Source organism: Elephas maximus, chromosome 1 (assembly GCF_024166365.1).
Source record: "Elephas maximus indicus isolate mEleMax1 chromosome 1, mEleMax1 primary haplotype, whole genome shotgun sequence".
NCBI lineage: Eukaryota > Metazoa > Chordata > Mammalia > Proboscidea > Elephantidae > Elephas > Elephas maximus.
Genome location: NC_064819.1, coordinates 222,338,300 through 222,356,849, shown reverse-complemented (window position 1 = coordinate 222,356,849; position 18,550 = coordinate 222,338,300). Strand labels below are relative to the sequence as shown.

General features: G+C 41.0%; 1 protein-coding gene across 7 annotated transcripts in view; it reads right to left on the bottom strand.

The window, feature by feature from the left end:
* MTHFD1L (methylenetetrahydrofolate dehydrogenase (NADP+ dependent) 1 like) overlaps positions 1 to 18,550 on the bottom strand; it is a 232,870-nt gene that overhangs the window by 142,343 nt on the left and 71,977 nt on the right. For 6 of the 7 annotated variants that reach the window (XR_007519593.1, XM_049903523.1, XM_049903513.1 and 3 more), the window contains exons 12-16: positions 12,249 to 12,385; positions 10,092 to 10,138; positions 5,615 to 5,722; positions 4,638 to 4,712; positions 2,853 to 2,955 (exon numbers count right to left, since the gene is read on the bottom strand). Coding sequence is in view for 5 of the 7 variants with exons in the window: in XM_049903523.1 (XP_049759480.1) it covers positions 2,853 to 2,955; positions 4,638 to 4,712; positions 5,615 to 5,722; positions 10,092 to 10,138; positions 12,249 to 12,385 (470 nt within the window). In the remaining 2 variants the exon portion in view is untranslated. Of the gene's footprint in view, positions 1 to 2,852; positions 2,956 to 3,844; positions 3,922 to 4,637; positions 4,713 to 5,614; positions 5,723 to 10,091; positions 10,139 to 12,248; positions 12,386 to 18,550 lie in introns of those variants that run through there. The other variant, XR_007519595.1, reaches the window with a different exon arrangement.

Here is an 18,550-nt window from a genome sequence, read left to right as displayed (position 1 = left end):
GTCAGCAGATAGGTGCTGCCTGCCTCCAGTGTATTTTGGTGCCATTTGGAGGGCTGGGGAAACAGTTGAGAGCAACATGGATAGGGTCCAGTCTCCACTGAGCGGACGCTGTGGTGAGCGGACAGAAAGGATGATCAAATAAACAACTAAACATCGGCTAGTGAGAACTGTCTTACGAAAATAAAAACAGTGATATGATAGAGTTTACCACGGAGGTATGATAGTGTCACAGAGGCGGTGGGTCTGGGGTACCATTTTGACTAGGTGGTAACAAAACACATTTCTGAAGAGGTGACATCTTACGCTGAAACCCGGATCACAAGAAGAAGCTGGTTGTGATTACAGCAGGCCCCAATCTTCTTTATCTTCCTCATTTGCTTGTTTGAATTCACAGTTTCAGATTTTGTTTGTGAAAACTAGGTTTGGTTTAGTGAAAAATGAACTTCTAATACCAGGAAACAAAGCTGGGATGATACAGACTTCACTAATAGTTTATATGGCTTCAAATAACAAGTTTACAGTGACACCTTAGATCCAACTTGCTAAATATATAATACGGCAATGACAAAAATGGTGAAGGAAATTTGAGTATTTGAGAACTATGAGCATTTGTAGGATGAAAAATGGTCACCTCCTCTTGTACGTACAAAACACAAGCAACATTCTCAACGTGCCCACCTTTGTTCTGGGACCCAGTTGCTGCCACTCTTTCTTTACATATAATACATTCACACCCATGCACACACTCTCTGATATATATACACACATTTCACACACACGTACACACTCAAATACACATTCACTCACATAGATACTCCAACAACACTCACACAAACACATATAAACCTTCACGATTTTAAGACACAAGCAGAGTATATAGAAAATGAAAGGAACGCCTCTCAATATTGTCACTAGCTACCGCTTTTATTTCCTCTCTAGTTACCAAATCACCTAAGTATTTAATCTTATCACACCAAACAAACAAACAAAAAAATACCAAACCCGTTGCCTTCAAGTTGATTCCAACTCATAGCAACCCTATAGAACAGAGTAGAACTACCTCATAGGGTTTCTAAGGAGTGGCTGGTGGATTTGAACTGCCAGCCTTTTGGTTAGCAGCAGAACTCTTTAACCACTGTATCACCAGGGCTCCCTTATCACACCAGTGACATCGTTTCTAAGTCTAAGGCCATGTTGGGTTTAAAAAAAGATGAAACCCTACTATTCAATGTCCTCAATTCATTGACTGCAGAGTTCTATTTCTCACTTTAATTCATGGGAAACAGAACCAAACTACTTATCAAACGTCATTCCAAATTCTTCTGACCCATGTGACCTGTCAATAGCAATAGCTTACTTCATTGCCCTGAAGAGTAATATGATTCTAATATTTATCTGGAAGCATTTTTTAAAGTTGTTTCTTCAATTAAAATTGAACTTCAGCCACAGAACAGTCCAGTCCTTTCCAATCTGTGCACTAGCTTTGGACAAACAGATCATGTAGCCTTTCTTTTCTGAGAATCCGGACTCAGTCCACTGCCCTATTTCAGGTGCCTACCTAAGCTAGAACCCCAAAGCAGACGTGGAAGAATGCCAAGTTGTATAAAAGTTTCCTTGAGCATGCTTGGTTTAATTCCCGCCTGTGCAATTTCTCTTTCATGAGTAAATCTCCAAAAAAGTTTTAAAGAGTAATGCAAACTAGCAATGTGTTAAAAAAGCTGACTACTGCATTTTGGACATACTTGTGTTTTAATAATTTATCCTCATTATAGAAAAGAGTTAGAGAAAATACATAGGCTTCCCAATAAAATGCTGCAAACATCCAGAGCCGACACAGAGAGAAAGACTTCCCCTAGAATTGGCACCCTGAATTTGGACGTCTAGCCTCCTAAACTTGAGAGAATAAGTTTCTTTCTGTTAAAGCCATCCACTTATAGTATTTCTGTTATAGTAGCACTAGATAACTAAGAAGAAGTACAACCAGAATGCCCCTTAGGAGCAAGGATGGCGAGACTACATCTCTCACACTTTGGACATATTATGAGGAGGCATCAGTCCCTGGAGAAGGACATCATGCTTGGTAAAGTAGAGGTTCAAAGAAAAAGAGGAAGACCCTCAATGAGATGGATTGACACTGTGGCTTTAACAACGGGCTCAAGCACAACGACGACTGTGAGGATAGCACAGACTCAGGCAGGGTTTTGTTCTATTGTACATAAGGTCACTATGAGTCAGAACTGACTCCATGGCAAGTAACAACAGCAACAACAACAGAAGGAAGGAAGGAAGGAAGGGAGCAGAAGAAAGATGGGGAGGCTTAGGCCTTTTTTTTTTTTTTTTTTTAATGCAGAGACAAGAGGCCCATGAAGAGGGATACAAAGGTGAAAATTAAATAGTTTTCCTTGGCTATTTGGAGGTGGTGGGAGTGGATGGGACTGAGCCCACATGGGGAAGTTGGCTTTAAGATAAGAAAGGACACAGACTCCCCAAAGGGAGGCAAGGATTAGAGAAGCACATGATAAAGGAATAGTAATTGGAATAAATGGTGGGTTTAAAGAACTACAGCTGCTAACCAAAACGCTGGCAGTTCAAATCCACCAGGCGTTTCTTGGAAACTCTATGGGGTGGTTCTACTCTGTCTTATACGGTCGCTAGGAGTTGGAACTGACTCGATGGCAACAGGTTTGGTGTTTTTGGGGGGTTTTACGAAGCACAGGCTGGGAAGAAACAAAATCATGCATTTATGAAATTAATCTAAACATTCCTGTTGGGTCCTCTCAGCACTTTAGCCTGATCATGTCTCATTCTCACACCCTGTTGATCACTGGCACCCTGCTGCCCCTATCACCCACCTCTCTGCCATGTGATGGTCGAGGGGTCAATGTTGAGACGGGCGAACCTGCTCACTTCCTCGTCTGTCAGCGTGCTTGGCTCAGTCTTATGGATACCCAGCTTCTAATGATGAAAAAGAAAGCATGCAGTACGTTTTAGAAGGAACAGAAAGCAAAAGGCAACAAAAATTATCCCTCTTATTTTCTCTGTGACTACTGAAGTCTTTCAGAAAAAAAAAAAACTAAAATGTATTTCAGTTAAGTTGTGGGTTAGGTCAGCTCATATAAATAAGTGCCTAAGTCCAAATAATTCATACAAGCGGAAGACACTGAACATTTGTAACATGCCCTTACAATGACAGATCTGGACATGCAGCGCAGGTGACAGCAGACAGAGAACACTTGCTTCTATCTGCGTCAGCCTGAGGCTCTGCGTCTCCGTGGGCTCCTCAGTGTGGCTGCTCTACGCTCTGCGCTCAGCAGGGGTGCAAGCTTCTGTTCATATAAGCGGTGCTCCAGCTTGTTAGGTCTCATTTGCAAATACAAATATCAATAATTCAAGTAAAGTCTAGGTCTAAGTTTTCAGAACCAGGTATTTCTCAGTCAGTGCAGAAGAAAGACATTAAAACTTTTAATACATCTATTTCCGTAAAAGGAGTCTCCGGGTGGTACAAGTGGTTAAGAGCTCAGCTGTTAACTGAAAGGCTGGTAGTTCAAACCCATGCAGGAGTCTCGGAAGAAAGACCTGGTGACCCGCTTCTGAAAGGTCACAGCCATGGAAACCTCACGGAGCCCAGCTCTACTCTGACAGGCCTGGAGTCGCCACAAATGAGAAGTGACTTGATGGCAACTGGTTTATTTATTTTTTAAATTTTATTTCCATAAAGGAAACATTCTAAGAAAGTAGTTTTTAAAGGAGAAATACAAGAAAAAACTTTGAGAAATGGAAACTCTACGTGTTCCTGCTGCTAAGAATTGCGTACTAGGTATTATTCTCTACAAACTGAACTTGCCTCAGTAAGAACCAAGGTGGTGCATTTTTGCCAACCGGTGGCTGTAAATTATATCATTAAGGGTTATTTTTTAGCATCTGAAAAAGAGTCAGGGAAAATCAAGGTGATTAGTAGAATATAAATAGCAAATAGCATTTGAAAACAATAACATGGGCTAAGAATGAAGATCACTTGCACAAGTACAATCTCAGCATCTCCCTGCAACAAAAACTGCAATAGATAAATTTTAATTTTTTTAAAACAAATTTCATGAAAATACTGTATTTACGCAAATAACGTGCACTTTTCTACATTTGTTTGGCAACTGTGCCCTCTCCCCAACAAGGTATTTTCATAAGTGCCACTATGCCAATTTTCTTTTACATATTATTGTAAAAAAGAATTAGTATAGCTTGCTTATGAAAATCCCTCATGGGGGGGCGGGGAGGGCGCATCTGGCAAACACACCTAGAAGGTTTGGGTTATTTGCATGAAAATACAGTACACTTTAGAGAGAGAAGGCTTCACCGAAGTTCTCCAAGTCTTACTCGACTAGGACACTTAGATCAGCAAAGCCATCCCCTCCCTTTACAGATGAAGAAACTGAGACCTAAGGAAGGTTAACTGACGCGTCCACGCAGCTCTCTGGCATGGCATCTGCATCTGACTTCTAGTACTCCGCTCTCTGCTACGTTATTTGGTCTCCTTCAGGGTTTAATACCCACAGGAGTATAGGAAAACCAAAAGCAAATCAAGTTCAAAATTTCTGGCTTTGACAAGATTTCTGACGTGCTTCTGACAACTGGAAACTTACTTTCAATCGAGCAAGTTGAATTTCTGAAAATGCTCTGACACCATTCACTAATGGAACCAGTCGATTATACAGGGCCTGAAAAAACAAAACAAAGCAAAAATACCATTAAAGTGTAAGGACCAACCATGAGCCTGGACCATTCACAGGATATGACAAAGTTCATTACTTTATATCCAAACTGTTTAGATTACAGAATCCTATTAAAATTCTTGGGCTAATATAAACAGTGTTGACTCAAATTCTGTCATTTTAATAAATCTGATGAGAGATGAAACAATGCACATTGTAAAAGAGTTTGCAAAAATATATTTCTTGATCTACAGCTTTATAACTATCAAATTAAGAACTGGTCTGAATTCTGCTTCAAAAAACTCACCAGGGAATTGCTTTAATTGGAGGGAATCAGGACTCTTATACCAAGTGACAGAAAGTACCATTTTAATCCATCTCCTACATCTATGAGGAATTAGCACCTGGTTGGTTTTTTTTTTTGGTTGACTCTGTCCACATCAGGTATGTTAAATTTACCCTTTAGATCAACAGCACTTGAAACCCTGCAGAGGGGTCTGACTCCTCACCAGCACACCTAGGGTAGCTGCATGTACCATTAGTGTGTTAAAAAGATATCTGCCCTTTCTCCTTAGCAAAGACCAGAGACTGGACCTATGACCAGAATGAAGAGAACTGGTCTACCAAATATCTTCAAGAGCAGAAACACTTGCTTCAAAGACTATTTGGCATAAAAGTACAACTAACATCTCCCAACAACTTGGCAGTGGTCTTAAACCTATTTGAGATTCTGATCAAAGAATGGATCTGCTTAATAGGAAATAAAAACATGAATAAAATTACAAAACTTTCAATAAAATTTCAGTTCATTTATAGACTCCAGAGGACTTCCTGTGAACTTAAGAACCCAGGACCCCCAGGATAAAAATAAGGTGCCCCAAATGGCCAACAAAGACTCTTTCTCTCACCTTATCTGCTTGAGTATTTTCATGTAAAATTCTTGTGTCGATAGCAGCTGCCAGCAAGTTGTTGGCTGCAGTGATGGCGTGGATGTCCCCAGTAAGGTGAAGGTTGAACTGTAAATGCCATGAAAACATCTTTCAACCTTTTTTAAACAACCACAGTATTCAAGGACTTTCAGAATAGAAGATTATGCTAATTACATCTCCTTCATGTCCATACAACAATCCATGTTGCTGTTTTTGTTGTGTGCTGTCAATTTTGATTCACAGTGACCCCCTGTGACGTGTCCCATAAGGTTTTCTAGGCTGCAATCTTTTACAGAAGCAGGTTACCAGGTCTTCCTCCCATGAGCTGCTGGGGAGATTCGAACAGCCAATCTTTCAGTTAGCAGTTGATTTCCCAAATTAGAAAATCAATGTCAGGTTTTTCCACAAAACAAGAAAGGACTCTTCAGCAGACTCTTTCTTGCAAATCCTTCCATTCCTGGGTTACAGGGTGAAATATTCTGATGAACTTAACGACTGGGCTTTTACTACTATAAAATTTTGTTTCCTTATTTTCATTTACTTGCATGCATCTTTTTATTGCTTAGAAAATAGTACTGTGTCAAATATATTTGGCTGGGAAGAAGGAAGGGCATAGAATAAATGATATGACACATTACAGAAAGTTTCAGAAATTGAAAAAGACATCACCCTCACAGCTCTGCTAATCTCTTCCTGTCTAGTGTCACGTACATACGTGATTATCATTTGAGGTAACAGCATACCTATAATTTGGTACCTTCTTTTTTAAAAAATGTATTATTATGTCATAATTTTGTTTGGGTATAGTTACAGTTTATAACTGCTGTATAATCAAGTAGATGTACCAAAATGTTTCAATTCCCTACATCTAGATATTTGTTATTTCTGAATTTTCACTTTTGTAACGGCTACAGTTATACAGAATACTTGCAAATAGGTTGTCACTTTATGCTTTTTAAACACTTCCAGGAGTGTGACATTGGGTTAAATGTTCTTGGTAATATTATCAAATAGCTTTTTGAAAGGGTTAAATTTGCCCCCTGCAAAACACTAGCAAGTTAGTTACTTCGGAAACAAAACAACCTTTTGATTAAAAAAATAAGCTAATTTAATAGCTAAAAAGAGGTGTTTTAAGTTGGATTTTCTAAATTTCTCGGGAGGTTAAACATTTCTATTTTCTTGTTAAATTTTTATTTTATAACTTATAAAAGATATTTACCGTAGAAAATATGAAAAAATAGATAGGTACATGTTTCATAAAATATAACTGTAATTTTAAAAACTGAGATAAATCTATAATTTTATACCTTAGCTTTAAATGTAAATCTCTATTACTGGTATTTTAAAATCATTAAATAGTCTTCAAAATATACTTAACTCAATGTCCCATTATTAGACATCTAAGTTCCTGCCCCCCAGTTTTTTAATGCTCTAAATTATGTGGAGATAAACAGCTTTAATTAAGTCTCTGGGCACACATCTAATTTTTCCTTAAGATAAACTAAAAATGAATTTACTTGAGCCAAAGGGTGTGAATGTTTTTCAGGTACTTAATACATATTTCTAACTCCCTTCCAGAAACTTTTCATCGACATACACTTTCCAGCAGTGCACAAGAGTGTATGTCAATTTCTCTTAGCCCAAATTTGGTATTATTACTACATAAAAAAATCCAACTCTGTCCCTTTGACAAGTAAAATGGTAACTGATACTGGTTTTAATGTAGAGCTATTTGAGTATTCGTGAAGATGAACATTCGTTGGTTACTTAATATTTCTTTACTGATGTTTCTCTTGAATGCTTTTTGCCTATTTTACACCTAGGATATAAGTTTTTCTTTCCCACTGTCTCCTTAATATTCACTTGGATGCCTAAGGCCCAAACAGGACACTTCTTCTGACCACCACCTACCTGTTCACTACCATACCACACCACCATGTTGGAACCTCATACCCATTATTCCCCTGGTTGTCCAGTTCAATAAATTATGCCATTGAGTTGCTCAACCCAGAATCATCATCCTTGAGTGTTCCCCTTCCCTCACCCAACATCTAATCCATTTACTAGCATGATTTTTTCACTTTGACTGCCACCACCCTTGGCCAAGCCACCGCCATCTTTTCCCTGGGCTCCTGCCATTGTCTCCTTCCTGGACTCCTAGTGTCCACTCTGGGCCCCCACCAATCTGTTCTCCACATAGAAGCCTGAGTGATCTTATAAAACCTAACGGGCATCATGCTACTTCCCTGTCAAGATCCCTGCAGTGACTTGACACCTCAAATAAAATCCAGCCTTCTGGCCACAATCTGCAGCAGCCTGAAAGATCTGGTTCCTTCCCGTCTCTCTTTCTCCTGGCCCACTGGGCTTCTGCCATGCTGGTGTCCTTCCAGTTTCTTGAAGAGGCCAAGTCCTTTCCTGCCCCAGGGCTTTTTCACAAGCGGTTCCCACTGCCTGGAATGCTTCCCTAGTCTTCATATGGCTGGCTCCTTCTTATCCTCCGATCTTAGTATTTTCACTTTAAATTCCTCAGTCCATCTGGAAATCTATACTCACGTTTTTACATGTGATTACTTTCTAATTAAATTTCTTCTGTTAAGTAGTGTACGTTCACGGCACTCAGTCAGCAAATGTCTACTAAGCGTCAGGCACTGTGTTAAGAGCTGAGAATACTGAGATGAAGATAGACGTACCTCTGCTGTCAAAAAGCAAATTGCCTTGTTATGTTTGGTCCACTCAAATACCATAAGAAAGTTCACCCAAACCCAAGCCACACAGCTGATGCTATATAACAACTGGACACCAATGCCATTTCAACATTGCCAGCTAAGTCCTGAGCCATTCCCCTGGGCATGTTCCTTGTACTACTCCATTGCCAACCTGGCCTCCTGGCTCTGGACCTCCCTGGCTTATGAGTGTTACTCTTCCTCCTTTAGATATTACTCTTTGCAGCAATGCCTGGGCCTACTCTCCCTTCTCACCTCCACCTGGGATTGTTGTTGTTGTTAGGTGCTGAGACATAGCAACCCTACATACAACAGAATGAAACACTGCCCGGTCCTGTGCCGTTCTCAAAATTGTTGTTATGCTTGAGTCCACTGTTGCAACCACTGTGTTGGTCCATCTCATTGAGGGTTTTCCACTTTTTTGCTGACCTTCCATTTTACCAAGCATGATGTCCTTCTACAGGGACTGGTCCTTCCTGGCAACATGTCCAAAGTAAATGAGACGTAGTCTTGCCATCCTTGCTTCTAAGGAGCTTCCTGGCTGTATTTCTTCCCACCCTGGATACTTGAAGATTATCCAAATTTTCCTTTTACCTCTCCTGTTCCAAGCTTCTATAGGTTAAGACCTCTCCTATTCCTTCAACAAAGTCAACAAATACTCGCAAGCGAGCTCCTAATAAACACTGGCACTCTGCTAACAGCTGGGGCCTGTGAGCCCAAGAGAGGGCTCTCTAGCAGGCTCCCTCTAACTCACCACAGCCGACTGAACCAGGCTGAGGTAAACCCAGAGTATGAGGGGAATTTGTGGGGTAGAATAAACACAGAAGCATTAGCTGGGAGGAAGGGTGGGAAAGAAAGGGAAGAACGTTGTAGACATGTGAAAAGGCTTGGAATCAACAGCCAACAGGGCAGGAATCTGCAAGGTGGGTGACATGGTGGAGGCGGGATACACGAGACCTGAAAGAAAGTGAGAGTGGAGAGATGGCAGGTGCAGCGCACGAGGACCTCACATGCCTCACGGGCTGGGGAAGGGCGGTAACGACTGGAACACTTGACACCGGAAGGTGGCCTGCTTAGACTTGGCTTTTAGGAAGATTTCTCAGGACTTGAACTATGAGGCAGATGCAGAGAGTAGAAGCGATGACAGCAGGTAGCTGGTTAGGTACAGGGGACAAGGCAGTGGTCACGGAGGATGTATGAGTTCCTGGAGAAATTAGAACAGAGATCATCGGCTCTTTTTGCCCATTTTTCTGTGCAAGTACTTTATTTTGGAGTCTTCATTCAGAGTCGAGTCCAGGTCTTCCTAAGCTTGGCAGTATAACTGATGACAGATGGAAATACCAGACTACAACCTCTTATCCAGAACGCTTGAGGTCACATGGGCTTTGGGATTCAGAATTTTGGGAAATTTAGGCAGACAATGTGGTGTGTGTGTGTGTATTTATAAAACACCCCCAGCACAGTGTAGGTCAGCACCCATTACTCGAAAACAATATTTCTGCAGAAAAATACGTGATTATTCACCCCAAGTGGCATCACAAAATCCAAAAATAGCTTTTAGCAGTTAACTGTCAGGTTTTGCCATCAAATGAGTTATGCAAATAATTTTGGTTTTTAGAACCTTTAGGAATTTGGACTTGTGGATAAAGGATGGCAGGCCTGTGTTTATGAGCGCACAAAGGGTTTCAGGAAGGAAAAAGTCACACATGACATACATCTCTTTGAGGTCTTACCTCCTCCATGGGAATGACCTGGGCATACCCGCCGCCTGCAGCGCCTCCTAAACAACAGAGCAGGCAGCATTTGAAATGAGTCACCAAGAACAGCTACACAGGACAGACACAGCCCTAGGGACACAGCTCCCTAAACCCAACAGGGAGGCACATACACTTAAGGTGAAATAAAACTGTTTCTGTCAAAGCAGAGCAGGAGAAAAAATAGCATGTTCATACTATGCTCAACTCTGCAATTTAAGGATTTCTGTTTCTTGGTTTTGAAAAAAAGATAAAAATAACAACTGTCATCACTTCAAAACATATCACGATATGAGGTCATTTTATTACTTTTGTCAGATCTGTGTGGCTACCTTCATCTAAACTGTACATACATTTAAGCATTAAAAAGGCCAACTGCAATCTACCTGATAAACACCTCACACTAACATATCATAAACTTCAATGTATTTGACATAATAATGTGTAAGGTTTGCCACGCTATTTATCCCTCAAGACACTCAAGATATTATATGAAGAAGATTTTCCTTCTCCATTTGCCCACCATACACTTGCCTCCCCTAGATATTTCATATACGTGGAATCACACAATATTTGTCTTTCTGTGTCTGGCTTATTTCACTCAGCGTAACGTTTTCAAGGCCCACGCATGTCATAGCACGTACCAGGGCTCCATTTCTCTTTACGGCTGAGTAATACTCCACTGTATGTATACTCACTGCCGACAAGTCAATTCTGACTCATAGCGACCCTATAGGACAGAGTAGAACTGCCCCATTGGGTTTTCAAAGTGTGGCTTGGTGGATTCGAACTGCAGACCTTTTGGTTAGGAGCCGTAGTTCTTAACCACTGCGCCGCCAGGGCGCCATCGTATATATATACCACATTTTCTTTATCCACTCATCTGTTGACAGGCATTTAGGCTGCTTCTACTTTTTGACTACTGTGAATGGTGCTGCAATGAACATTGTTGTAGGGGGATTTGTTGCTTAGGGGACACTGAGCTTCTGTTAAGGGTGATGGGAAAATCTGGAAATGGATAATGGTAATGGTTGAACAACATAATAAACATAAGTAATGTCACTGACTTGTACATGTGAAGAATGTTGACATGGCAAATGACTTGTTACGTATATATTCACCACTATTAAAAAAAAATGGGAAAACACCCAAACTTCTCTTTCCTAAAACAATAATGATGCCTTCTACATGCATATCATTTTACAGTTTACCCTGTTCTTTATGTGCTATCTCATCTGATCCTACAACAACCAGTGAGGCTGGCATTATAAGCCTCCCTTTCACAGATGCAGCTCAGAGAGGTTGTGATTGGCTAAAGGTCACACAGCAGTAAGAGATACAGCCATGAAGAAAACCTTGGCCTTCTCACTTCAAGCCGAGTGTTCATCCCACTACATAATGTATGATATTCTAAGAGTTATCAGTACTTAATGAGCTAGAAGTTATTAATATTTATAATAGTAATATAAATATAATACTGTTAAAAAACATGACATGCCAAGAACAAACAGTAATTGTAGCAATAAATACTATTGTACTGTGAGCTAAAGAATGATTTCATGGTAATAAATCAATGAAGGAAGACTAATGAGCATGAAGGTCCCATATATCACCTAACTGCAGCCAAGAAGAATTTCATTCTGACTCTTGGTCCACAGCCACGTCTCTAGAGAAGTTCTAAGGCCCCACACATCAATGCTGAAGAACAAGACTGTGGACCCAACCTAAAGGATCTGTTTAAATGGAAGGGCTTTTTACCATGGCTGGAATGAGACAACACCAATATGAATGGCAGAGTTTCAAAGTAGCTTGGCAAAGAAAGTAGGGACAAAACAGAAGCTTCAGCTAAGGCGGGAGTCCTGTGCAAAAAGCCCAGTCACTGTTCCCACCAGCCGTGGAGTGGAACTTCCTGAGGCCGTCACTGAACCCCCATGCAGCTCCCTCTGCTCCTCTTCCTGCCTGGGAGGATCAACTTGGGACAAATGCCATGCACTGTGTGTGCAGGAGAGGGTGCCTGCAGGAAGATGTGTACCAGTGCCTCTAAACAGCTTTCACTCCCTATCTGTTGGTGTTGCTTTTAAAACTTCCTCCCCCAAATTTTGCTCTGAAAAATAGACTTGCTGTCTTATAAAGTACCTTTGACTCCAAACGTTGGTCCTTGAGAAGGCTGCCTCAGGCAGGCGAAGGAGTTGACATTGAGGTGTGCAGTCAGAGCCTGAACAAGCCCAATCGTAACCGTGCTTTTCCCTTCGCCAAGAGGGGTGGGTGTGATCCTGATTTGAAGAACAGAAGCATAAATTTAATAAAGTTTCGTGATGTTGTTGTTGTTGCCATCAAGTTGACTGAGTCACGGCGACCCAGTGTGTTACAGCGTAGAACTTCTCCATAGTTTTCTTGGCTGTAATCTTAACAAAACCAGATCTCTACGCCTACCTTCCACGGTATCACTAGGCAGGTCTGAGCCGCCAACCTTTAGATTAGCAGTCCAGGGCAAACTATTTGCTCCACCTAGCTTAAGAATTGCCTGTCTGCTGTGGGTAGACCATAATGGTCCAAGAAAACTGAATTATTCAGTAGATTTTGGAATGGGGGGCTATTTTGGATAACCCATTCAAAACCAACCTAAGGTACTAAAACCAAATCAGAGGGTACTGGTAGAGAACATACTATTCCAAAATCCACACAAAAAATTCAATTTTCTTAGACCATTAGGGTCTACCCCATCAGACAGGCCATTCTTAAGCTAAAGTCAAAACAGAGACACACATTTACCATGAAACCAAAAGAGGAAAAGTTATTTGGTCAGTGATGCCAATAACACTATCAACGTCAAGAAATGGCATACTCATCTACCAAAATGGTTTAAATTATTAAACTGATGTTGCTTCTTACTGATGGGCAAATTAGCATTCTTCTAGAGCCATTTACTGTGGGCATAATGTGGACACAGATCCTCAAGCCACCACACATCCATCTCCCAGCTATATCCCTGCCCAGTGCTTGTCGCAGCGTATTTGAACAGAGACCAGGGGAGGAGCTCATTGTTGTTGGCTGCCCTCAAGTAGGCCCTAATCTATGCTTACCACATTCTTAGAATGGTCCTGCGCCATCTCCATGTTTTTTGTAGATCAGACCTCTGTGATCCATAGGGCTTTCATTGGTTGATTTTCATAAGCAGAGCACCAGGCCTTTCTTCCCGGCCTATCTTAGTCTGGAAGCTCTGCTGAAACCTGTTCAGCAGCACAGCAACACACAAGCCTCCACTGATGGATGGGGTGGTGGCTATGCATGAGGTGCACTGGCTGGGAATCAAACCTGGGTCTCCTGCATGGAAGGCCGGAATTCTACCACTGAACCACCACTGCCCTCAGGAGCTCATTACCTTTCATCATTCGCATTCATTTCCAGACAGCCTTTTCAGTTAGGAGGTTCTTTGTTCTAAAAGGAGATATCTGCATTCTTGTAGCTTCCCTTCTCTTGGAGTTATACACACACTAAGCCTAATCCCTTACCATACAGCAACCCTTCAAATATTTGAAAAGATTAAGTCCAAAGCCCATCAGCACAGTAAGGAGCCAACCTCTGCCTTAGGAGCTTATTGTTGACTACCACTCCCTACTAAGCCAAATATTCTCATGTTCGTAACATAACAGTATAATAAGAAGGGCCCATAAAATTGAGTATAAAAACCATTGTTACAACTTTAAAAAGTTGTCACTTTGAGTTTATAGTCTGGTCTTCTATGAGTTAGATGGTGTGAGTCAGGTTGTCTAGGATACTTGATCACAATGAAACGGATAATAGCTTTCAGACCTACCAAACCCAGTGATGTGATGCCTTAGCTATGTCATCATCCCCAACTATCTCAGGCCATCTCTGTAACACACACGCTCATTTGTTTAGCAGATATCCACTGGGAACCTAGTACATGGCAGGCACTGTGCTAGGCCCTGGGGACACAATGATGATCAAGTCAGACTCTGTCTCTGCCCTCCCAGAGCTTACAGCTGATGGGAGATACAGACAAATAAATCAGCAATTACAACAAATGTGATAAACACTAGGACTGGGGGTAATAGGACAATTAGCATTCTGACAGTACATAGAAAGATCTAAATAGATCTAAAAACATCAGGGAAGGCTTCTTGGAGGAAGTGATATCTAAGCTGAGAACTGACAAATGAATAAAAGTCAGCCAGGAAAAATTGAGGGTGCAGTAGAGGTAGTAAATATGCTAGGCGTTGTGCTTTATATTTATTGGGCCAATTATTGTTATTCCTATTTGATCGATGAAGAAACTGAGGCTCAGCATTTAAGTAACTTGCCCAAGGTCCAACCAAAACCAAACACAGATTTTGACTCAGCGACCCCATAGAATTTCCAAGGCTGTAGATTTCTTCGGAAGCAGACTGCCACATCTTTCTCCCAAGTAGCCTCTGGTGGTTTCCAACTGCTGACCTTTTGGTTAGTCATCAATAGCTTTAACCAGTGCACCACCGGGGCTCATTGCCCAAGGTTACATAACTAACAAGTAGTTGAGCTGGGAACTGAACCCAGGTTTGACTTCACTAGGTTATTTCTATGCATGGAAATCATTTGCTCTAATTAGCAATTTAAAGCAGGGGAGTGAGTAAGAGCAGTCTGGGAGACTAGACAGAGAAAAAGGAGAAGGACAGAATGGGTGAGGAACATGTTCTTTTTTTTTTTTTTTAATTTTCATTATGCTCCAAGCGAAAGTTTACAAATTAAGTCGGTCTCTCATACAAAAATTTTTATATACCTTGCTATATACTCCTAGTTGCCCACCCCCTAAGGAGACAGCACACTCCCCTCCACTCCCTATTTCCATGTCCACTCGGCCCGCTTCTGACCCCCTCTGTCTTCTCATGTCCCCTCTGGACAGGAGCTGCCCACAGAGTCTCATGTGTCTACTTGGGCCAAGAAGCTCACTCCTCACCAGTATAATTTTCTACCTATAGTCCAGTCCAATCCCTGTCTGAAGAGTTGGGTTTGGGAATGGTCCCTATCTTGGGCTAACAGAAGGTCTGGGGACCATGGCCTCCGGGGACCTTCTAGTCTCAGTCAGACCATTAAGTCTGGTCTTCTCATGAAAATTTGGGGTCTGCATCCCACTGCTTTCCTGCTCCCTCAGGGGTTCTCTGTTGTGAGGAACATTTTCTTTCAATGAAGTCATCAGGAGAAGAGATACCAACAGGAAACCAGCAAGAAGCGGTGTAAAGTAGGAGAAGCCCCGAGAAGGAGGTGGGTGTGACGGAGATGCCAGGGAAGGAAGGGAAGTTTCAGGATGAAGGGAGGGTCTGCAGAGCCAAAGGGTGCAGAGGTCTGAAGGGAGGAGAGGACAGACGAGCGTTCACCAGAATCAGCAGCAAGGAGGCCGCTGGTGAACTGGTCACTGGTGAGCCAGTCTGACCACTGCTTGATGAAATAACCTCCACCTCCTCATGCCACATGACCCTGGCGCAACAGCCACCCCTGCATTGATCTGCATTGATCTAAATGGCAAGTTACGGTGTGGGGTCGACACAGGCTCAAATAGTTACATGGTCTTTACACTTTACATGCTTTTAGTCAACTTTCTACCTTCTGACATACAACGTGAACAAAGCAGTCAAGAGGCCACAGGCATCACAATCTGACAAAAGCCTATAAAGGAAATGTACCAAACACAGTGGATTTAAGTGCAGTACTGAGCATTTAAATCTGTGAAGTCGTCACTGTTTGCAAAGAAATAAGCCATTTCCTTAGACCGTGTGACTTATATTTCCATTCCCAAGGATATGCGAGCTAGCTGCTGGAGAAAGCCAAAAGCAGACACGCCCAGAGGTGACCTCCTCAAACTTCAGCTCCCAGCCAAGTCTTAATTAGAAACACAGCCCTGTTTAGCTTTTGGCCAACTAATACAATTCAGGAGAATCTGAAAGTAGGAAGTATTTATTAGGCGCAATAAAAAGAGAGCTATAATAAAAACTTGATTTTACCTCATTCTTGCATTTGGTATCAAAATTTCATTTATTTTTCCTCCCAGGGCCCTTACCTCTGATTCCAAATTATCAAGTTGACTTACAAAAGAACCAGCATCATGTTAACCTAATTTCTTTTTCTGTAAGAGTTTATAATTTATGGAAATGGGATTGATTTTTTTTTTTTTTTTTTTTCCCTCATTGCCTTTCTCAACTTCCCTGAGCAGATTTATCTGCTCCCTCCCTGGTATATGATCTGTTTATCATATAACTTATCAGAGGGCATGGTAACAGCTTTCTGACTTGGCCTTCTCTCCGACCAGGCTGTGAGTTTGCTTAGGTGAAGGACGGTACCCACTCTTCTTACATTCCTAGTCACCTGTCCAGGGCAAGGACAAGAAAAATGGTTGACAACAGAATAGCTTCTTTTCTAAGGCCACTATTATTTATTGTAAACTACAGTAAAAATGTATTCAAGTACTCGCTGACAATTTGGACACATTCAGTAGGAAGTTTACCATTTAATCAAAGGTCAAGAAGATTGCAAACGCAGAGAGAAGTAGTAAAACTGTTCTCCAAATGCAGACTCTTCTTGAACAGCTTTGTTGCTATCAACCATGGGTGTGACTGTGAGCTCCAAACTACACGCTCTAACAGCACGGAGAAGAGGCATGCTACCAGTCTCAGCCCTGTCCGGCTTAGAAATCCCACATTTATTTCATTTTTGGAATAAATCTTTGGGACTTATCAAAGTGTACTTGGCACTATTAAAAATACTTACATCTGGTTTTACTGGTTAATGTTCAAAAAGGAACACTGGGGAATTTTTCAATGACCAGAATAAAAAACTCATCTTGAATTTAAAAAACTGATGGACTTAAAAAAACACAAATGGAGCTTTACTTTCATGGTGTTCCAATGCTGAAATGTGTGAGTGAAATATTGTAACGATGTAAAATAAAGTAAAATGAGAATGAACATATATGTGTGTGTATGTATACGTATAACATACATGGGGACCTAGCGTGCCCTGGTTAAACATCTGGCTGCTAACCAAAAGGCAGGCAGTTTGAATTCACCAGCCGCTCCTCGGAAACCCTATGGGGGCAGTTCTACTCTGTCCTATAGGGTTGCTATGAGTCAGAATTGACTCGATGGCAATGGGTTTGGTTTTGGTTTTATACATATATAAAATGAAGAAATCTGTCTTGAAAGAAATGCAGCCGGAATGCTCCTTAGAAGCAAGGACTGCAAGACTTTGTCTCACAAACTTTAGACGTGTTATCAAGAGGGATCAGTCCCTGGGGAAGTACATCACGCTTGGTAAAGTAGAGGAGCAGGAAAGAAGAAGACCCTCATCGAGATGGACTGACACAGTGGCTGCAACAATGGGTTCAAGCATGACAACGACTGTGAGAATGGTACAAGACCAGGCAGTGTTTCTGATGTACACAGGGTTGTTGTGTACCCGACTCGATGGCTCCTGACAACACCACATATATATAAAATCAAAAAGGGCAGCAAGGAATTGGATTGTGCAGATAAAATTTTGAAATCTTAATGACAGATGTAAATGTAAAATGTAAAATGCTTTCAAATACACCAAAAGAAAAATAAACCATTTTCTGTATGAAAACCATTCATCTATTCAGAAAAACTGGACATGAGACCTACTTTCAATATTTGCCTACATAATATATTAGAATATATTAGAAAGCACCAAAATTTTATCTAATTCATTCAGCTCCCCAATCTTAATTAATTTAAATACAGGATCTATGCTGTGTTGTTTGGGAAGAGGTGGGGGACTAACAACTGTAAAATGAATTTATTTGAAAATGTCTCTATGGAATTCTCTTTCTAAGTCCTTTTACAAATATGACAACCACTATAGTGTGTTGCCTAAAAGTATTAAGTTTTAAAATATATGCACTTGGTCCAAATCCCCACAGTGGAACATTCTTTAGTAAAGAGTTGAGTGTATCATTCACTTCTAGGCATCCTCATGATTTGGAAGGTTATTTAATTTTTTTTTACACATTTTATTATCTAACAAAAAATGCTATAGGCCACTGGGTTTGGGTTTCCATTACATGTTACTAAGATACATAGTTTAAAGGCGCTGTCTGGAGGAGTTTCTTCTAAATACATTTGTTCTATTCTGCAAGTACTATAAATAAAAGAAAAACTCACAGATACTTAAACAGTTACCCAAGGCAGAAAGGCAAAAAGTCTTTTAAAGTTATTTTTACACCGTCTCAAATTAATGGGTGGAAACATTTAAAAAAAATCAAACCAGGTATTCAGCACTCTACAGACTAAACCAAACTGGGACTCAAATGATTTTAATTTTCTTTTAACGTGGAATTCATTCAATTCACAGACCACTTTAGGCTTCTTCTTAACAGCTCTGTCTAAGCTGTTCAGAGAGATTCTAGAATCTTCTGCACGGAAAGC